The sequence below is a fragment of the Struthio camelus genome, chromosome 5 (assembly GCF_040807025.1).
Source record: "Struthio camelus isolate bStrCam1 chromosome 5, bStrCam1.hap1, whole genome shotgun sequence".
Taxonomy (NCBI): domain Eukaryota; kingdom Metazoa; phylum Chordata; class Aves; order Struthioniformes; family Struthionidae; genus Struthio; species Struthio camelus.
Window position 1 is genome coordinate 58,748,537 of NC_090946.1, and position 22,820 is coordinate 58,771,356.

Below are 22,820 nucleotides of genomic sequence, written 5' to 3' on the forward strand. Positions count from 1 at the left end.
AATACTGTGTCTTTTAAAAGCCTGCAGAGCAGAGTTTGCAATATCTGTATTAAGACTTCTACATGGATCACAGTGCAATGGCATCTGAGCACTTTTTTATTTCTGCTTCTTTGAGTTGGAACCATGTTACAGAGGGAGAAACTGAGGCCCAGACACGGTGACCTGTCTCAAATCCCACAAACATTTTTGGCAAAGCACAGAGCTGGACTGAGGTCTCCCATCTCTTGCAGTAGTGTGCAAGCTTCTGGAAACCATCCTTAGTTTCTGACTAAAATGGAGGATGGCAGCAGCTGTTCTCCAGAGGGAACAGCTCTGCAGAGCTGCAGAGGAACTGCAGTCTCCAGAGGAACTGCAACAGTAAGGGCTAGCGACTAGGGAATTTAAAACAAGGCTGTTGTTTGAAAAGAAAGACCTAAGAAAGTATCTAAGACTCATCCCACATCAGGATAATCAGATTGCGATTGGAGAGGAACGTTAGCCAGTACCACAAGCAAGCAAATATCTGGGCTGCCACAATTGTTTGGCCTACACTAGAAAAAAAATGTACAAACTTTGGCAATAAAATCAAAGCTGACAATGGTGATCTACTTCAGGGTCAAGACTTTCCCTGGTTTATGCAACATGTTATTCTATATTCAGATACAACCCTACCATGGCCTCTAATGACTGGACTGGTTGACAGATTTCTGCAGAACCGAGGGAAATAAAACCACAAAAAATACCCTGTCCTTGGGGAAATTGAATTTTTTTTCTTCCTCTTTGTATACCACACACCACTCTCTGTAAGTTAGACAAATTTCAAAATCTTTACAAGAGATTATCTTCACTGAGCGATCTCCCAGAATGAAAAGATTTCAAAGTGCATGTCAGTGTTAGTTCTGCTCAACCTTTACCAAAAAGCCTCCTCTATTATAATTTGGTTTTAGCCTCTTAGGAAAGGTTACTGAGTCTTCTATATAAGTCATACAAAAATAATAAGCAGTGAACCAACTTTGACATCAACGTTAGTTGCCAGGATGAATGAATACTCGATTCGCGGTACTAATAAGTGCTGACATGTTTACAAGCCACACTTTATTACGCATTGTAAAGGGAATTTGGCAGGAGACAAGTCTGAATCTGTACAAGGCAGAAGGCCAATATACTCATTCTGTCCTAATCTCCTTTAAGACTATAAATGCTCAGTTTTGACTTTCTTATATGAAATTGTACAGGCTGGAACACTAATTCAAAGGAAAGGAAAACCCTTACCAGAAAACTGGCACTACTTTCTGGTACATTTGGGGGTCTCACACCCAAAATCTGATCTGTTCTCTTCTCAGACGAGACCTGATGCAATCCAAGCCCGAGGTGATACAACGCTGGTCACCAGCGTGATGAGTTTCCTCTCCTCCGAGTCACAATGAGCAAGTGAGGTCATAGAACGGCTGCGGAGGCTTCGCAGAAGGTTCTCCTAACACCCAGCCAGCCCCTGTGAATGGGAAACGTGATTTTTCTGGTTGTAAGCACTAAAATCAGGAACGTAGTTCTTACCAATGGCACCATTCCTCCTGGAGATATTTTAATTATCGCTGAGCGGCTGCAATTTTTGTGTGTATGTGTGAGAAAATTAGAGTCTAAGAGGTGACTCATTTACAGAAGAGAAAAAGCAAATAAACAAGCAGCTTACTGGAGGTGACAAGGACACAAAACAATGGAGAATCAGTCTGAGGAGGACACAGGTGCAGTGTTCAGCTACTAGCAAATTTGTTTCAGAAATGGTCAGAAAAAAAAATCAAAGGAAAACAACGAGAATCGCAAGAGGGATTGCTGTTGCTCTAGGCTGATTCCCCACGTGGGAAGGCTTCTCTTCCCCAGGCAAGGTGGCAGTGAGTACCCACTGCAGGGAAACGTGGGGCCCTCCGCTGCGCACAGGCACTCAGGATGCCAGTGCCCTGAGACAGGAGCAGGGAGCTTGCAAGACTTGCCCCTTCGCCTGCCATCCACCGCCACAGAGCAGTGGCAGGGCCTGAGGGCAGAATACTTTTCTGAGCTTGCCACCCGTCGAGCTGTGCTTCTGCACAGCAGAGACAGGACCCAGGTCTGGTCGTAGCATTTTGGCCTGATTTCCTAGCTTAACGTAACTATGGCCATGCTGTTCCCTCATGAAATTTCATACTTGGCTGATTTTAGTCACAGTAGGATGGGGACTGGCTTTTTACCTTAATTGCTTGCAAAGTTTTAATTTCTTGAAACTGAACAAAGAAAAAGTAAAAAGCAATTAAGAGTCTCTTAATATGCAACAGAAATTGTTAGTTATGAAAATTCTAAGTATTCCATTCATCTGTAAATGCAAGCTCTCTATAAAGCTATCAAGTAATTAATGTGTCTTAATGTGTCTTTCATCATCGTTTATTATTAGATAGGTGATCATTTTGTTCAAATTTCAAAGCACAATTACTCAGTGTTAGTATATGCAGGTAGGCTACTTTATGCATTGTAGACTTTGTTTCTCCTGATCACTAATATTGGCGAACATTTTTTTGGTAAATAAAACACATTTAGTAATTATTGTGCTGTCAATGACATCGATAAGTTCTTCTCAAAGTTTAAAACCTCCTTTGGACTCTCACCTAGAAAATTCACTATGGGTAGACTAACGTTATTTACCTTGAAATTTAATTTCTTATTTTCCTTCATAGTACAATTACTTTAATGTAGTCAGATATATGGGAAAAATTCTCTCTGGTTTTTGTTTTCATGTATTTAAATAGAGCATAGTACAATATATAAAGTGTTCTGTAATAATTTTCCATAATGATTATTCAAGTAGATGAGATTATTTTCCAGGATATTTTCCATTGCTTCAGAATGACATTTGTCTAAATATTCTTTCTTAGCTCTGCTATTTGCATCCACCAATAATAATTGATTGCTCATTTGGGATTAGTACCTTTGAGACAGCTTTTCTGTAATAAAAGTTTCTGTTCTTGGCTATGAGCTCCTGAAACTTTCTCCCCCTAAATGGGATCTGACATAATTATGTATTTGTTAACAAGCCCAAACTGTTATATTAGTATTAATATTCCTCAAGGGGTTTTGATAGTAATAATCTCAAAAATATTATTGCTAGGAAATATCTGGTCAGTCAATAGTATGTTGCTATTTTTCCCTACATATTGGATTAAATAATCCTAGTTTTATGCCGGTTGAATCTAATTTACACTAGCAGCGACGAGAATGGTGTAATTATTAATTCTGCCCAGTTCCAGAGGTAAAATGTTGTTATAACATCTGTCTGGTTATTTCTTTTCTTTGTTGGTGCAAATTATTTATATTAACAAAAAAAAATCTATTTTTAATTTACTTTCCCACAAGTATCTAATATATTTGTTTATAATTTCTCTAGAAGTCTTTTGGTATCCACATTGGCATGACCTAAAATAGGAAATAAAGATTTGATAACCTTGACCAATCTAAGGCACGCACAGTTTTTTCCAAACCAAAATAAACCCCATTTTTCCATTTTGCAGTAACAGGCTGCTTTTAGAGTATTGATTCCTAAGTATTTTGGTAGGCTACACAAGATCACATGTATGTTGTAGCTGTTTCCTCATAGATTCCTTCAACACTTAATATTCCCAAGTTAGATGTATCACTGAATTAACTAATTCCTTACAGGATGTAAAGAATTGCTCATAGTTGATACCATTAGTACTATTTTGTCTGCATACTGCAAAATGTTATGTTCCATTTTATGAGTTGTCTCAACTGAGCTATTACTCTGATGTATTTCTTATGCCAGATATTCAACAAAGAAAATTACTGAAAGAAGTGAGGACCAACTTGATGGTTTCTTTTCACAGTTGAAATTCCTTGATGTATATCCATTCGTTTTATCCTAGAAAGAGACTAATTTATTAAAATCTTCATCTTACCTTTAGATCCATCACTATTAGTGGCATTTCTAAGAAAGGCCACCTCATTAGTTTAGGGGCAGGAAGCTCCGTCATGAACTAGGACTAGGACATTGGAACACTAGACAAAAGATAAGAAACATTTGCTGTACGCCACAGAGCTTTACCATCAAAGTATGAATTACTCAGGTGATTTACTGAATATTTTTCTGAGTCAAAAGAGGGAACAACATAGGAGAATGAACCTAGAGGAGAGGCACTGCTAACCTAGCATAAGAGAAACGTCTTGTAGTTGTCTGCATGCGTCCCTCATAAGTCTATTGGTAAAAGATGTGCATGAAGAAGGCTGGCCAGAAAGCTGTGCCTGCAGCCCCAACCGCTCAGAAGAGGAGAGGATGACAAAAGAATCTTCCAGCCCATCACTTTCCACTGCATTGATTTTAATAACGATGCTTATGATTCAATGCTTTTTAAATTTCTGCTTGAATAACAGTATAAACTGTGTATTACTGCTAACTTCTACAGCTCCACAAAGGTGCAGGGACCAATGCTCAGGCCATGTCGTGCAGAATCAGCTGCCATGCTGGCCACATGACAGCTGCATTATCAGAGTGTGATACAGTCTGGATGAGCTTTGTGTAGGTTACAAAGAGACTACCTGTTCCTCAGAGTAGGAAGTTTATTTTTGGCATGAGGCAAAGGTTTTAATGAAAGAGCTGCAGCTGCAGGACTAGTTGCAATGCCCTGCTGTGGGTGCCAGCTGGCCAGTCACTCACTTACACATGTCTGTGAGCGAACAGCTAAACTACAATCTCCATGTCACATATCAATGCTAAGTGACACCCGAGAAGGGTGCAAAATTACGGGTCAATAGCCTAGAGCTCATAAAGGAAATAAGGAGTAAGGGAAGAAGGTAACAGTGACAGAGAATGAAAAGAAAGATTAAGAGTAGGAAAAATTATAACAGCAGTTGTAGTTATTACCCAGAATTGGTTTTGGCAACATTACTCTTGATGATTCTTACATACATTTATTCCTCTTAAAGATCAGTTTTCCAAGTTTTCCTTGTCTCTAACTATAAAATAAATTATGAATTGCAGGCAAGAGAAGTTGTATCACTTCCAGTGGGTCTGAATGCACTCAGCCCCAATATACAACAGCATTCAAATGCTTTCTCCTCTGCCTTGCTTGAAGAGTACTCCAAAGCATTTCCCAGTCTGACTGCAAAGGCAGACAACAGAGTGTCCTGCCAGTGCCTGGGAAAGTGTGCGTCAATTCAGGAAAGCTAAAAGGAACTGGTACAGTTCTGGCTTATAGGTTTGTGGGAAAGTGGGATGGGGAGGGGAAATTTACTGTTGCCTGGCAGCCTCAGAAACTGAGGAAAGGAAGAAAAGCAGCTCACTTGGGAACGACCACCTAACGAGGGAGAACTGTGATTTCCCTGCTTGTGGGCTGAAGAATTTGGGGAGAGCTAATTCCAAAAGTTGTCAAACCACAGCCTGACTGCAGATTTCCAGCGAGAGTGAGAACATCCCTGCACCGGAGCCAGCACCACATGAGTGCAATGCACAGCGAGTGGTGGACATGGAGTGGGCTGGGGAAAGAGTGCTTGTGGAGCATGGTGAAGAGGGGGGCAGACTTCAGTGGGAGCGGTGGGAGGTTCTGTCGGCTAGAGGGTGTCACATGTGAACTGGGCTTGCATTGACAAAATGAATCTGTTTGGTTTCATAGCAGACCAGAATGAAGAGATGTCAGAGACCAGTGAGTCCCCGGAGCCTCTGTCACTTCCTGTTGTTTCAGCAGAGAAGGCCACACCAGACTCTGACACTGATCTAGAGACTGAAGGCAAGTGTCTTCTAATCATTCATCCTCCCCAGTCTGTCTCCTTACAGTTAGTACTGTACCTACTAACAAGTATATATCAGAAATGGAGGTCAAGGATGCAGCCCTACCAGTGTGACATCCACATTTAATCTGGCAGTTGATAAAGGTGGGAGGATGAATTTCCCTGTAAGAGCTCTCCCTTTGTTGTTCCACTTCATCTTCCACTTCATCTTCCACTTCATGTGCCAGCATCTCCCTCAACTGCTATGGCTATCCTTCTGCTCCTTCCTGCCCCTCCCAGTCCTTGATAACCAACATTACCAGATCAGCCTGCTGCCAGGGCAGGAGGAGCAGCTAGCTGAAGCCAAGGATGAGACTCGGGCCCTGTTTCCTCATGAAACACTATGTACCAATTGTGATCTGACTTGCTCTGACTGCTCTTGACTTTTCTGCTGGTTCTTCTGCTTAATGAGGTCAGTCCTCTTGCTGAACAAGTCTTCTTCTCATTTTTGTAAATAGTAGACTTGACCAAAACTTGGAATGAGCACTTTTAAATATGTTGTAAGTAGAACGAAAATCAAAAGCCAGAAGAATGCAAGAAAAAAAGACTGTTTTGGGAGGCCTCAAATTGAACTGGAAAATGGCTTTGGCAAGAGGAGAATTTGTTTTGAGGTCAGATCATTGCATGCATATAACAATATGAAGAAATATGACCTCTTAAGTATGGGGTTTGATGAAGGAATTCCAAATGACAGGTTTTTGTGGAAATACAGCCGCCAGCTGCTCTGATACGTCTCACTGCAGCTGTGTCAACAACACCCAATGGCCAAGATGAGAATTCTGGGATTCTTTCTGCTGATTGTAAGCCAAAATGTTCTGAGCTGCCCTGGCTCCTCTAGGAATATCAGCTGCATGCTTCAATTAAGATTTAAAAAAAAGAAAAAAGATGACAATTTTTTTTTGCCTGATGTCAGAAATTCTCAATTATAGCAAGAAAGATTTAGTCACGTTGCAGACTGGTGAGAAGCTACAGCATGTCACTGGTTGCCAAATTGAGAAGCACGAGGAATACATTAACTCTTGGAGGTGCAGAATAAATGGATAGGGAGTACCAGAGGGAAATAACATTTAAAGAGTAAAACCCTGCTGTCCTTGCATGGTGTTACTCATTTTAGCTCCACAAGGCAAAATTTAACCTAAGGCCTGAACCCATGAATCGGGCATAGCCTATTGATAGTTTGGTTTGAGATGTGAATCAAAACCACACAAAATGAGGTAAGGCCAAGAGGGACCATGACTGAGGTAGCCACATAATTCTCTGCAGACAACTGGCAGGCTGCCCCCATTTCTCCTGTTGTCACTGATGCCGAGGCAAGAACTCCTTTGCTCCTCATCTCAGGTTCCAGCATCAGGAAGTGCTGCAGATTTGGGGCGAGCCCTGAGCTTAGCACAGAAATGCCAGGAACCCATATTAGACTGATTGCTTTAGGGAATCGTTAGCTTATGCTTGCCAGTTCTTCCTCCTCTGAAGCCAGGAGTTGTCAAGTGCTTGGGAGAAACAGTCCCAGAAAGAGGAGGGAGGACACTGAATGTACTACTCATCAGTATGCTTTGTCTCTGTAGATCCTGGGAAGGTTTTTGCAGGCATTGCGGGCACAGAGCTGTACCTGGAAGCATGCAGGCTGTTGGATGTGGTGCCTGTCTCACACTTCATTCAGAACTTGTCCAAGTCTTATATAAACCTGAACCACCACGGTCTAGGACCCAAAGGTGCCAAAGCCATTGCTATTGCTCTGGTGGTGAGTAGTCAGTAAGAGTAGAGCCACTACTGTCAAAAACTATAGGCATTTGGGGCTTCTCTCAGCCTTGGAGGCTATTGCTGAGTACACAGTGTGGGAGGAAAAGCCACATATCTTCCCCATAGGAGCTCTAATTCCCTGCACAGAAAGGCCTTGTGCGGCAGCTGCTGGCCTTTGCTGGAGTTACCCCAGTTCCGCTCAAGCAGACTGATACTCTTCCATGGGGCACAGGTCCCCAGCACTCCTAACCCCGACAGGGTTTGGATGGGATAAGGATGGAGTGATTGGTATCTCCCACTCTGAGTCCCACATAAGGAGGTGCTATGCTCACCAGCGGACAGGTCCAGGATGCCTGAATTGGAACTTGGAGCTGAACCTGGGTCTCCAGGCTGGTGAAAAGCACTGGAAAGTCCTAACCACTCAAAAGCTCTCCGACAAAGTAGCTCTCTTTTGTACACCAACTCTCACAGCCATGGCTCTGCCATGTCCTGTGACCTCTGTTCTGTTTGGGACCTGCAGTGCCTTCTGAGGTTTGAAGGGAACATCCAGTTGCTATTTGTTGAACTGAGGACACTACCCATTTCATTAGCTTTTCAGTAGTTTCTTGGGGTCCCTGTTTACCTTTGTGTCTTCACAGTCCAATGCAACTGTCAGCCACCTGGAGCTGGAAGATAACTGGATTCTGGCAGAAGGAGCTGTGTGCCTAGCACAGATGTTACGAGAGAACTGCTGCCTTCAAGAACTGGTACCCAATCTGACATAGTTTGTAGCCAAGAAACCAGGTCCAATCTTCTGAGGAACTTCATAAAGGAAAATCAACTCATTCCATTTCAAGTTGTAACCAAATAACAACCAAAATATACACATTCTGAAGATGATGATATTTTATATACTAGTTTTAAACAGTGCAAGGTTCTGAAAAGCCGAAGTTTGCATGTGATGACAGTCTGGTGAGCCCCCTGGATGCCTGGAACTGTTTTCTTCATTAGCAGATGTGACAATAATTACCAAAACAAAGTCTTTCTAGGTCATGCTTGGCCAATGGAGAAAATGTTTTAGTTAGGAACTTTCATTCTCAAACATGGTTCATGGAAATTTTTCTAAAAATTTTAAGGGAATTATACAAAACTTGCAGATGCAAATCCTTCTGCCTGAAACGAGGGCATACAAAATGCGTTTTCATAGGCCGTGGGATCTGTGTTGCATCAGGAGAAGAGATTATTGGCCAATGTCTCTTGTTTCATTGAAGACAAAGATCTATATTAAGCTGATGGCTCTAGGGCTTTATTCCTGTTAGGAAGGACATGGAGTTAACACACGTCTATAGCTCAAATATTAATTACTGCCTAGCTGGCATTTCTTACATTGCTAATCTTGCATTATTTCCTTAATATCTTGGGCATTAAGGAGACAATAAAACTGATACGTTCTTTGGGCTCATCCTTCTTACCCTTTGTTGCTTCCTCCCAGAACATCTCCAATAACCACCTAGACACAGAAGGAGCTGAAGCCATTGCCAGTTTGCTTTTGGATAATATGTCCTATCTCCACACTCTTCAGCTCTCAGGTGGGCTACATGCACCCAAGCAATGATGGGAGTGGAAATGAAAAACCATGTATTTCTTTTCAGTCTATCACCCTGAGAACATCAGTCAGACTATGGGCAAAATCAAGCTCTCAGATATGTCTCTGATAGGAACCCAGAGTAACAGTGTGGGAATCTAGATTTATACTGATGTAATTAAAATAAATATTTGGCCAGCTAAACCTCCAATACCTCCGAAAACCTGCCTCTTCCGAGAAACTTAGATAATTGCTGGAGCAATCCTGCTATATGGATCAAAGTAGGCTAACAGCTAACTCCCTACAATCTGATATGGGCCATGATTAACTTGACAATCTGGCTAAAAGCACAGCTTCCTCCAGACCCTGCTACAATGCCAAGGGAGGGATCAGTGCACTGTTAATACACTTTTCCTCCCCAGGAAACAACTTTGGAGTGGAGACTGCACCATACTTTGCTGAGGCACTAACGGTGAGTTACCTGAAATCCAAGGCCATTCGCTGCCCTGGCTATGTAAAAGACTCTCATCTTGACACTTCTACTTGCTTGGCCTTATTTCACTTGGCAATGTCCACAAGATCTCCTGTCATAATTCTGCTAAGCGCCTCTTGCTCACTTCAGAAATGACAGAGGCTGAAGGACACAGAGAAGGATGCACCGAGTTAACATTTTCTCAGGACAGCTGTGGGAGTCTGGCTAAGAGACAAATCCTCAGGACTCTGTAACAGAACAACAGAAGAGGGCATCTGAGTGATAGAGAAATTTCAAGAAACTTAAATAACCCAGCTTCATATCTTTTTGAAATTCTCTAGCAAAAAGAAGAGTCTTGACTCCTGTAATTCCTTCCTATCACAAAACCTCTGCACCATTTGGCACCACCAGAAGCTGCCAAGGACAAAGGCTGTACTTATAACAGAAAGAGCTCTTGGTCAGGATGCACTGGTGGAAATGAAATAGGGGACAGGAGCAGAATCGCAGGATGTGTTGCAGGCCAGATACGAGCTATGTGAGGGAAGTTTACACCACACAAGTCCCATTTCTTTTGCTGTTTCAGGAAGAGGATCGCTGTGATGTTATATGCCTGACAAACCTCTGTTCTGGGGGACGCAACCCCCAGTCTCTATGCCGATGAATTCCTGTGCACTGAAAATTTCAATGTGTCTGAAATCCCTCTATTTTATCCTCATACAGGTCCCTTAGCATGGCAGCTGGTTGCAGCTGGCTGGGAGAGCTCATTTTGTCTGCATGATTTTCTCTCTGCAGGGCAATTACCAAGTGAAGGAGCTGGACCTCAGCCACAATGAGTTCTCTGAGAAGGGAGGAGAGCTTCTGGGACAGATGCTGGGTAACTGCACTTATTACTCCTCCAGAGCGAGCAGTACAGGCACACTCACTGGGGTACATGATGGAGTCCATGCAGTGTGACATTTCCTTCCTCAGTAAAAATGCCCTATGTCCTGGTGGGTAGCACAAAAGATGGCGTGCCCTGATTTAGAGCCTCCTGGCTGCTCTACCTGGTCACCCCCATCACCCAAGGGGACTCCAGCAACTATGTGTGACTAAAGTACCACAACACAAACAAAAGATGAGAAACCACAGTGACAGAGCAGTCTGTGTTGGAGAGAAGGGAGTTGAAAGAGAAGTCAGACAGAGAATATTCGGAAAATGAAATTTTAGTAAAATTTAATAGGATCAGAACTGTTGTTTGTGTCAGGACCCCAAGAGCACTGCCATCCCTACCTGCCCCTGCCCACCTCCTGGGGCCTTCCCTCACCCTGCCCAGGCCCAGGACCCCATTTCAGCCCAGCCCAGGGCTGTCAATCCCTGCCCCATGATACTGTATAGCGGTGCCAGTCTAAAGTGCTGCCATGGCCCTGCCCTGTGCCCAGCCTGATCCTGACCTCAACCCACAGGTGACTGCCTGGCACAGCCTTTGCCCAGCCCTGGCCCCATGTCCCTGCCCGATGATAGCTGGGCCTGATCTTAACCATGACCTGTGGATTGGCTTTCCAGCTTGATCTCAGACCTGCCTCATCAGCACAAGCTTCCCTGATGATCTAGACTCTTCACTGAACCTAGCCATAATCTCTGGTTCTATCCTGCTCACCTCACTCAGGTACCGTGGGACTGAGTCCTGGCTGGCAAGGCCCCTGCCTTGCCAGCTGTGTTACCACACTTGGCTCCTGGCTCCCTATGCCTTATGGAACAGGCAGCCCCTGCTGCTCCCTGACAGTTTGTTTTAAGCTTTTGATTACCAGTTTCAGGAGTGATTTAAATCTTTCCTTGCAACTTCAGCAGCCCAAATTCTAATGCTTTGAGCCACTGCATAGCAAGCAACAAGGGAAACAGATTAGAAAAAGAAAAGAAATGAAGCTGCCTAAGTTAGCCATTCAGACAAAGTGGGATCCAGAGTGTACTAAAAGATCAGGGCAGGCAAAGCAAACAACAATTACTCTTATAGTTCTGGGAAAGACTTCCATGAACAGCTGATGGTTCTTTTCCCCTCAGCATTGTCCAGGCACCTGCCACCGTAGTGGCCATAAGCCTGTAATTTGAGCATCCAGCGTTCCTTGAACTTTTCAGTAACACAGTTTCTTCAATTTAGTTAACTCTTTCATTTTCCTGGTTCAGCATTTCAACTGATATGAACCTGCTGTTAATTACAGTCCTTGTCTTCAGAAGGTGGATCAGTTGAATTCTACAGTGAATGACAAAGCACTGTGCCTCTGCCTTGGTTCCTGCAGGGAACACAGGGATCAGCGCTAAACAGTGACCTTCCTAACCCTCCAAAATGCATCTCTAAAATCAAAGGTTCTACAGCTCTTCTTTCCTTCCAACTCACTTGAGGCAGGAACCGCGGAGATGTTTGTAGAATCTGTTACTTTTCTGTTTTGTTTTTTAAAGGAGTATTTTTTAAGTCAGCTCAACTCACCATCTGCCTTTATCCAAACTCCCATCCATGGGAAACCTGGATGAGAAATTCTTTCTGAGAATGAGAAGCAAGTGTTGGCAGCAAGTCCTACTCCTCCCAACCTTGCAGTAGATAGAAATGAATTCACACATATCCCACTCTAAGTAGAACTTACACTGTGCAGTGTGCTGTGCATGTGAATTGGCACTGGCACACATACAGCTGGGCACAGCTATAATGTGAAGTTGAGTTCCTCTCCTTTGCTAATCAGACATAGGCAGAGTAAATCTTGTTTTGTGGGGGAGGTTGGATATGGCAGGGAGAAGCCAGTCGTTTCTTCACAGTGAGAAACACAGGCAGTGTCTATCAGTATAAGAAATCCTCCCTCTCTCTGCCTTACTCGCTCACAATTAAAACTTCACATAAGCCAGCAAAAAATGTGCTCCCTTTCTGCCTGTGATCAGCAGCCCATTCTCTGTTCTTTGGGTGCGCTGGACAGCATAGACTGAGTAGCTATAGGTTCCTCCTGCTGCAATCGGTGAAGGCTGTTGCTGAATCATCAGCAAACTTTCTCTTAGCCCCTAAGTGTGGTACAACATTTGTGTCCAGAACAAATTTGTGTCCTCATGAGCTGACATCTCAGTTTTTCTTTTCCAGCCAGCAACAAAACCCTGGAACTTCTGAATCTGAGCTGGAACCACCTGAGTATGAAGGGGGCAGTAGCACTGGGCACAGGTCTCAGGGTAAGAACTCTCCTGCTCTGTGATACAGAATCACAGAATCCCAGAATGACTGAGGTTGGAAGGGACCTCTGGAGATTATCTAGTCCAACCTCCCTGCTCAAGCAGGGTCACTTAGAGCACATTGCCCAGGGTTGTGTCCAGACGGCATTTGAGTATCTCCAAGAAAGGAGACTCCACAGCCTCTCTGGACAGCAACTACTTTGCAGTGATTATTACCAGGAGCTGGCTGAACACACTGATCAGGAACTCACATCCCTGAGGTCTGAGCTGGATTCAGTAGCTCTAGCAAGGCCCACCCTACCAACAGTAGCAGTCACTGTCAGCAGAAAGACTACCGCAGTGAGTTCTGGGGAGGTCTGGTGAGTCACATGGATGGAGAAACCTTGGTATCATTGCAGAGTAGTTGGATTCATTGGCCTGGGCTGGGTATGACTTAAGGGATGCTCCTGCCTCAGCCAGGCAGGGAAGGGTAGAGCAATATACAAGGTGGGCATGCAGTAGCTGCGATCCCTTTCCTCTCCCTGAAGGGCAATGGTACGCTGAAGGTACTTGACCTTTCTTGGAACGGCTTTGGGAACGAGGGAGCAAAGGCCCTAGGAGAAGCTCTCAAAGTCAACAACGTGCTGGTTCAACTGGACCTCAGCAGCAACCAGATTGACAACGAGGGAGCCAGGAAGCTCTGCAAGGGCCTTGAAGTCAATGGAAATCTCAAAGTCCTGAAGGTAAAGTCACAGCCCAGGCAGGGCTAGGGGAATAAGGAGAGGGAATAGAAAGATCTGAGTCAGGGGGAACAGACCTGATAGAGGGGAGCTCTCTGAGCTGGAACTGGAGGAAATTAATATTGCTCTGTGTTGAAGATGAGCAGAGTGGAAAGAAATCCCGTGCTGTGAATTTCTCCCACGGCAGCTAAATTGCACTGCTATGGAATCTCTCAAAAACTGGTCAAGGGGTCACCCCACACCCATTATCACCCCAAAGTGGTTGATTCCTGTCATGTCTAGTCTCAGGCACGTGCTAGCAGAGAGTCTAGGCATTCAACTGGTCTGCATATTTGCATAAAATATAGTTGTCTTTGTACATGTTTATGCAGAATATACATTTCAACGTAAGGTGAAGGTTCCCACTGAAGTTTGCAGGTGGGAGACAGTGTGCCCTTCTCAATGAGTTAATGACTTCCTAATAGTTCATTCAAGCACAGGAGACACTGCTATTGCCATATCAGAGAGACACCAGCATTACCTAAATAATACAGAAGTATTAACTTGTGGAAAAAGAAAGGCAAACTGCCTCCTAGTAAACTAGGGATTAATAATCCTGGAAGGGGGCAGAACTGAATGAACAGCCAAACTGACTTCAAACAAGGTGAGCGTTGAGAACTAATACATCTTCTCAATCCAAGATCATCATCCAGGATTTCAGCGCCGAAAAGCTGGGTTGCTAAGTGCTGGATTATCAGCTAGATCTAACATCAATATCTTGAGAGCTTGCAAATGGCAGCATGCTGGGTGAGGGGCATCTTTCAAGCTGTTCATATGGGACTGTCTTTGTAAATCACTGCAACCATGCTGCCTCTTTTGGATTGTTGTTTTAGATTTTGTAAACGTTTTTTTTCCTTGTTCTTAACCTGCATTGAGGTAGAGCACTAGCTAACACTAAAGCATTCCTCTCAAGGGGGCTGGCAATCCTACAGCCAGGCCCTGGAACATAGGGCCTACCATCCCAATAAATCTCTTCAGTGACGCGAAAGGTAGTGACGGCTCCCCCATTTAGCGGCGTAGACTGTTTTTATGAGTTGGTAACACAGTGGACTTACTTAGAAGAGGAACTGACTTCTGCTGACCAGTGTTAATCACAAAAGTTTTCTATCACATACCAGGAGTGGGGAGGGCACATGAAGTGCACGGTGGGAGGAAGGTGGTGCTCACACACTGAGATACACACAGCTGATGCCAAGCCCATTACCCCAGACAGCTAGACCTTGCAGGCCAGATACAGCTGATCAGCCTGAGCTGTGATCTGCTCCTCAGCAGATCCCGTGGGAAACGTCCTAAGGCTGCCCAGCAGCCGGATGGGAGTACCAGCCTCCTAGTAGAGTTCCCCCTTCAGAGTGCCCTCCTAGCAAGCATGCCCTGAAATGCAGTCTGTCACCTCAGTTTCTCCCTATCACATGACTGAACAGGACCCACATCACATAGTCCCACATGACAGATATATGGGACCTGACACAAGGAATTTCACACATGGAGACAAAGGAGGCTGAGAAGGCACCTGCACTGGGAACCTGCACTGCAGTTTTGTGGGACAGAGACAAGAGATGGTAGGGTAACACAAACACACAAAAAGGGACCAGAGCTATTCTATAGTCCCCTTGAAGAATGGGGAAGAAAGGGCCCCCCATCCCGCCATTACTGCCAGGGCATGAAATCCTCATTCTCACTGTGTCTGTCTCTGTGTCTCTTCTTCCACAGTTGGCCAATAATCTCCTGACTGTGGAAGGTGCCTCTGCACTAATCACGTCTATCAGAAAGAACCCCAAATCCATGATGGAAGAGATCAACATCTCAGTAAGAGCCTGTGTGCTGGAAGCCTCAAAGTGTATACACTAGGTCTTTTTAGAAACTAGTTGTATTTCAGAGCTGCCCCCTTCCAGAACTGTTTGAGACTTGCAGTTTCATTTTTGCACAGCCACTAATAAAAGGGGGGTACTCCCCCTTCTAGGAGCCATGTTGACATTACAAGACTTTGGTCTAACTCTGGAGAGAGGTGCCTGTAGTATCACCATATTTCACTCCCTTCCATTTTGTAGTAGCAGAAGAACAAGTAGTGAATTCACCCTAGAGGATAAATTCTCTGCTTCTTCTGAGCTGTCTCCCTCCAGGGTAGCCTAAGATGCTGGATACTGTAAGGTGCTTAGATAGTCTATCAGTATGTATGAGGAGCAGAAAGAGAGAGAAGCTTCAAGGCATTAGAAGCAAAGCAATTTTATTACAGAAAATATTAAAAGGGTAGTCTAGAAGGAAAAAAAATTCAGAGAGGCCAAATCTTCATAAGCGTTTCCCTCCATGGCAAGTCAGGAGCACGACACACATTGGTTCTAACCTCATGTGCTACTTCTAAAATGGCAGACCCAGAAATGCTTCTAAACTTCCAAATGAGGGCTGGGATTGCATCCCAGATGTGTGCCAGTCAGCTCCCATCCCTCCCATAAACATGCTGGTTCTTCATGGGAGGAAAATCAGGCCTGAAGCCCTGGGAGTAGTTACAGAACATGTCAGCAGTCTCAGGGTCCTCCATCCACCTCTGGGAGCACCATGATTAAAGGGAGGAATATTTTCACAAAGATCAGATTTGGGAATTTAAACATAAATGAAGATGTTCACACTTGTAACTGGCTAAAAGTAGTTCATGGGCAGTTTCGGAGGCTCACATAATGGGATGTATCTCAGTTACATCTGTGTGTCTACCCTTGTCCTGTGGTTACTGTATTAAAGAAAGAAACGAAAACAAAGCAGAGTGAATAATATTCAACTGTGGTCTACTGAGTACTTTCAACAGAGATCATCTCAACAACGGGTGTTCCTCTGGGGCAGACAGTGTCTCCTGTATAGATTAAGATCAAAGAGAATTATTTGCCAAGTCCGCAAGGAGTCAGGCCTCATTTTGCGAGAAAAAGAAACAGGCTATGTGTGGGGAAAGAATTTCATTACAGTGTATATGGTTCTGTTAATTTCATTATTGATAACCTAAATAATTCATAAACTTGTAAAGAGTAATATATTTTAGCTAATGCTGTGAAATTAAAGAAATTATGGAAATGCATTCATTTAAAGAGAGCCACTGAAAGAGAAATTTTGTGGCGAGGAGTTAATGAATATTAAAAATCTTAAATCCAAGCAAAATCTCACTATGGAGTTCTGCTTTTCAGGGTTAACAGATGCTCCCTCCTCCTCATCCCTCAAAACGACCTGGCATTTCACAAGATAAACGGTCAATCACATAAATTTACAATGACATTTTGGTCTCCCAATCAAATCTTTGTAGGAAAACATCTAATCTCTTTGACAGACTTCATTTCACCTGTGATGTAGGGAGTCTTGCATTTGAATTAAGAATATTTGCAAATGTACATCTCAAAAGATCTTATGCTGTCTGAAACACCTAAGAAATTAACAAAGGTTTTAATCTTTGGCAGGAAATTTAAGAGCAGATATTAACCAAATTCTCTTCTGCCGCTTTTCCCAGTGATAAATGTTCTTCTTGACTTTTTATTAAAGAATGAATAACTAGCGTGTCTGTAAGAGGAGTTTTCAACAAGCATCATTGCTAGAAACTTTGCATAGGTTTGACAGCACTAGCAACAGGGAAGCAATAGCAAGGCACATTTTTATGACAGTTTATTGCTTCTGACAACACATTTAAGCATAACTTTTCCCCACATTCTTTTGCACAATCTACTCTTTACGGATTTTCAGCCTGCAGTTACAGGTCAGCAAATACTTTATGCAAGGCAAGAATCACAATAGCTAACACATACCCATCTTAGCCATCACAGTACCAAATAATATACAGTCGCTTTTCAGCTGTCCGTGTGTTGTTTCCCTGGACTGTAGACTGACTGGGTCGTAGATACAGAAATACACAAACTGGCTCCCTGCAGGTACCACCCGAGTCCAGAGAGTTTTATTAGGCCAAGCACAGTGCTTTGTCTATGCTGCTTCTGAGACCACACTGGCAGTGGAGTGGCTTTCCCATGGGGTCAAAGGCTGGTAAGCCTTGGAGAGGCTCTCCTGTGCTGTGTTCCCATGGCCAAGACATGCTGCTAGTGTGCACAGAGCAGAGATATCTGAATGGCTTCTACAAGGAGCCACTCTGAGTCCAGAAAAAAGTTGGTGCTCAATGAAAGCTAGTAAACCCGGCCAGACTCAGACTGGCTTCTGCACTGACACTTCTTCTGCCTTGTGCTCTTCTGCGTTCAGGGTTGTAGGAGAAATGGTGTACTTGAGTGCATTTGTGTGTGAATGTGCACAGCTAGCCTGCGCTCAGAACTGCTTGATTTGAATGCCATAGGAAAAGCAAATGTCAGGTCTTGTACTGCTGATCTGGAACTTCCTGCTAGGGTTACACAATGAAACAGAGTTTTACCAAAAGCACTAAAAGTTCTTTTCATCTGGAGATACCCAGACCCCTCCCATGTAGGTGTATCTTGTCTGGTCTATACAGCTACATTATTGGAGACACTAATCCTTTTCATTTTTACAAAATTCTCTGCTACATTTTGGCCACTAACTTTTCAACTTACAGTCTGCATCTTAACTGAATGGAGAAGGAGACCTATGTAGAACTGTCTCAGCTAAGAACCTAAGTCACCTGAAGGCATGCAATGTCTTCAGCGTAGACATTTACATCTGAGCTGAACACCTTATATTCTCTTTAGAATCAACGGAGAGAAAGAAGCATTTCTAGACCATGTGCCATCTTCTCTGTTTTACCCTGTCTTTTTTGGATGAAATGAAACGCACTCTAGAATTGTGAATTTTCTTCACTGACAGCAAAGGGAAAGTGCTTAGCTCTCTCTAGTGTAGTTATCTACACTGGAAATATGTATTGTGTATTGAAGTGAAACCCATTAAGTTGACTATTCCAATTCAGCAGACAACTGTGTCTCCTTAAAGAGATGTCTATTCTTGTTAAGAATATACCTGATGAACATGTACTTTGCATCAAGTTAATTTGCATGTAGATTAGGAGATCCTTTCCTGTCTCAGTCATGGGAAAAGAGAACGAAGAAGAACTCTTATTTAGGCTGGAGCCCCTGTGGGATTCCTGAATGTAAAGAGTGGAGATGGGAGGAGGTACAACCCTCAGCAGAGAACTGTTACTGTTGACTAAAGGGATTGTTAATACAAGCAAATTTTTGTTGTTCTTTGGGTGTCCGTACTGACTGCACTGTCCTTTTCTCCTATATACTAGAATATGCCGATGAATGAAACTTTCATCAAGCTGTTGGATTTGGTGCGTCAAGCACATCCTGGACTAGATGTCACCTGTGGCGAGGTTAGAAGCCCTATTTCCAAAAACCCTAAGCAGTATCCAAATCCTATGAAAGTGAACCAGGTGAGTCACTGAATTTGAGTCTATAGTTCCCCTGCACAAGGTGCATGTGTCCCAGACACTTGGAGGGATGGGGGTTGGAAGGGGTAAGCTTTCTTCCAAGTGAAAAATTCAGTCAAGTCACCTCAGAAAAATGTATTCACAATGACTGTCTCTTGTTCACATATCTGATTCCATGCAGACTGACTAAGCAAATCCTCTGATTTTTTGGAAGCAAATGTCTTGGGATCTGGGAGCACTGAAGGGGAGAAAGATGTGCTGTTTGATCTGCATGACTGTGATCAGTGATTTAGTAATATAATTCTACACCTTTATATGACATCGTTCATCCACAAATTTCATTTCAAAAGTACATCTGCATTATTTCTTTTTCAACTGAGGAAACTGAGAAACAGAAATTATATGATTTGACAGCCTTTAAAAAGCAATTGCACAGATGATAGTATAACTCAGCCTTAAGTGCTGTAATCGCTGAACAGAATTGTTTGCCATTTCCATCTCAATGGATGTTTGCTAGTTGTGTAAAACAAACTGATTGATTTCAGCTCCGATCCAAATGAATGTATGTCCACATCTCCAGGCCCACCATAATGGCTGACTGTCACAGAACTCTTCCCTGACAGTTGTGATTTAGCTTCAAAATGAAATGTGCTTCATAAAAGTAGGATATGGTATTTTATTATAAACAAATATTGTCCAAAATAGGAATGAGTTCTCTTTTTCCAAGACTTGTAATTCCTATCGAGAGCAGCAGATGGTGCTGTCCTCCTTGCTAGAAGACAACGCAACACCAGCACTGCTGAGTTAAATAACATTCTTTTCGACTACTAACTTCACTGTTTTTTCTAGCTGCTGTGCAGATTTTTAGCTAATTAGATGAGACATTTCTGTAGATATTGCTTCAAATGAAACTAAGCAAATGCTTGGGCTGTTAGCTCACATAAAAACTGCTACTGTGATTCATAGCTAGTGATAATCCTGATATCACATTTTGCAGTTTTAAACAGCAGTTATGGTACTCAGATGTGTCCTCAGTCAAACTGAAGAGAATTCAGAGAAGTGCAACTAAAGTGATCAGAAATCTAGGAGAAAGAACTGTCTCTGGGTTAGACAGCCTAGTCAAACAATGTCTGATGGGATGAGGACCAAATAACCATACGCAATTATCAGGGGAGACAGCCTGGAGACAGTTTTATTACTGAGATTTGTTTCAAGGGGTAAGACATAACTAAGAAGAATGGGATTAGCTGGAATAAGAGGATTTTGTTTAGACTATAGAGGGGCAGTACAAGGAGGTAAGGACGTGGATAGCTCAGTGATGGACTGAATAAAAGCATGGAGACAGACGGAAGAACAGTTTCTCAAGCGAAGAGCTGGAGGCAGATACCAGTGGCTGTTTCAATTCATAGTTATGGCTTTGTTTCATCTCTTCTTCTCCTAAAACTATTTGAAAGAGCACAATCTACAACTCTGGGACTTTTTTAGGAATATTGACAAGGATGGAAACATAAGGATCCCTGTGGCAGCCATCTGGAGAGCTATAATGCAGATGTGCCTCTAAAAGCATAGCCAGGATGCTCTTCCGGCAGGGCACTGCTGTGGGGAAACCCCTCTGCTGCAACATGGCCACCAGTCAGCCTTGCTGTGGAGGCAGTTCAGGCTAGAAGGCTAAATTCACCCATGGCAGAAGCTGAGCCCTGAATAAGACCCAACAGAATTGCTGTAGCATCCAATAAATACTACAGGTGGCATCAGTGATTATGGATAAACTTTGGAATAACACAAGAGCCCTGTAAAATAAGATGGATCAGCTGCCTGTGTAGAATATACCTTGGAAAACAATTATGTCTCATGGCTGTGGGGGAAGTGAAAAAGAGGCATTTATCCTTGCATCTACGCACTGAGTAAATATTTCTCTTCCTGCCAGAACCATCATGGTGCTTGGGACCAGTGGGCACTGGTTAGACATCCATGATGCTGTTTTACATCCTTGCAAACAGTGGTTATCCAAGCTGTGACTGCACTTCTATTTGGATCCCAAAAGAGTTAAATTGCTTCTCCCTCCCCCCTCCCCAATTTTTCCATCCCTTCTTCCAGGCATCAAGCCATCTGACCAACTATTAAAAGATGACCAGGCCCCAGATTGACAAGGAGCGTTTTTTCTGCAAAAAAAAAATCCCAAGTTTGCTAGATCTCTCTTTTCCTTTTAGGAATCAAATATCCCACTGAATCAAGTCCAAATTGCAGAACAAGTGCAGAAGCTAGACCGGAATCGGACAGGCATGGTGGACTACAGGTGAGTGAGTGACTCCGTGTACTGCCCTATCTTCTTGTTCTTTTCTTCATTTGGCTCAACACTAAAAGAACATACCCTTATTCAATCTAGGAAGTGAAGGAACACATGTTTTTGGCAACTCCTGCAACATAATTACACATTACTTACCCAAGTAAAAAGCAGGTGACAAGCATGCTTGCATGCTTAGGAGCCCTACTGAGTCAAACTAGAAGTCAGTATTTTTTTTTTCTCTTATAAACTTGCGTTGAAAGTGCCTGGATTTCAGAGCTGAATGGCATTTTCATTCACGCTCACAGGCCTATGTGAGAAAGGTCAGCTCAACACTGTCCCCACCCTGAAGCCACGGTGAGAGCTGCAAAGATAGCATAAATATGCCTTCAAACCTTTTCTTCCATCCTCAAGAATTCTCGTTTTTATTTTCTCTCTGATCCTTCTTCTTAGGAGTCCTAGTTTTCCCTGGAAACCTGCCTTCAAACTACAGACTTCTTCATTTTCTTGAAATGCCTCATTTTCTTACTGCCTGTAGCAATCGTGTCCAAGTTCTGAGAGTCTGAGCAGTCAGCAGCAAACTCCTTGGAGGCTGTCAGTCGCTGCAGGCTAAACCACTTGTCATTGGGCCACAAACTTCTCCCTAGTTTTGCAATCAGTTCTGACATGTGACTCATGATCTGAAAGCCCTGTTAATCATGCCCAGATATTTCCATCCCTTAATTCATACTGATGGGTTTAAAATATATGTTGTAGTCTGCATTTAAGGCTAGAAGCAGTAGGTCAGTTTTGCAAATCTAAATGTTTTACCTCTTAGCGTCCTGATGTTTTCAAATAGAAGGTGAGAACCTAATCACTTGGTTGGATCTGGTCTTTATTCTTTAGTGTATACCAATGCTATGCTAAATGCATCTGTGCCTAGACACTGCACAAGCTTGGTTAATCTTGAATAGGAGGTTACAGGAGGTCCCAGGTACTTTGGGCACAAATTACAGAGCTGGGGTTAGTTAGCAAATTAAGAACTGTTGAATCCAAATGGACACCAAACACTTCACTTGGCCCCATTAATGCTCCTGAGTTCATATACAGGAACAAAATAAAAATAGATATCTACTCCTTATCTAGCTTCTTAGTTCATTTTCGCATTGTAGCGTGTGTGGTCATGGTAATAGTCAACTTGTAGATAAGAGTCAGAAGAGTTGTGACCTTTGCCATCCTTACTGTTCCCACCTCAGACTTTTTCCTCAAGGTCCTCTCAGCAGCTTTAAGATATCTGATAGGAAAGGGTCACTTTTTACTAAATTAATACTGGATCATCTCTTTCTTTTCGATTAGTTACTTAAAAGAGAAGAAGCTAGCACAGAAGCCTGTGGAAGGGGAAATGGAGGAGGAGGAACAGAAAGAAGAGCCATAACAATGAAGCAGGGAGGCACATCAGCCAGTGAAATTTAGTAGGAGAAACAGTGGAAGAAAGCCCAGAGTGGCCCTAGGCTTGGGGAGGCCCAGCACTGGGGAGCTCTGATAGTCTAAGACATTGAATGTAAAATAAAGTTGATGTTCCTCTATACAGCAGGGACGGTCTGGTCCTTTGGCTTGGGGCAGAAGGATTAGTCCTTTGGAGCTGGTTACCAAGTCTGTCTTGCTCTACATGCTGCCAATGCTGAACTTATTTCCAGAGGGAGAAAAAA

The 22,820-nt window shown here is 43.2% G+C and overlaps 1 protein-coding gene across 1 annotated transcript; it reads left to right on the forward strand.

The window, feature by feature from the left end:
* Positions 1 to 280: 280 nt before the first annotated feature.
* LRRC74A (leucine rich repeat containing 74A) lies at positions 281 to 22,546 on the forward strand. The gene is given in 17 exon segments (XM_068944113.1): positions 281 to 357; positions 1,323 to 1,350; positions 1,614 to 1,679; positions 1,682 to 1,721; positions 5,631 to 5,741; positions 7,344 to 7,519; positions 8,157 to 8,264; positions 8,990 to 9,086; positions 9,505 to 9,554; positions 10,347 to 10,428; positions 12,652 to 12,737; positions 13,265 to 13,459; positions 15,206 to 15,301; positions 18,708 to 18,849; positions 20,288 to 20,399; positions 21,040 to 21,144; positions 22,468 to 22,546. Coding segments are annotated over 17 exon segments (1,650 nt in total).
* Positions 22,547 to 22,820: the final 274 nt, after the last annotated feature.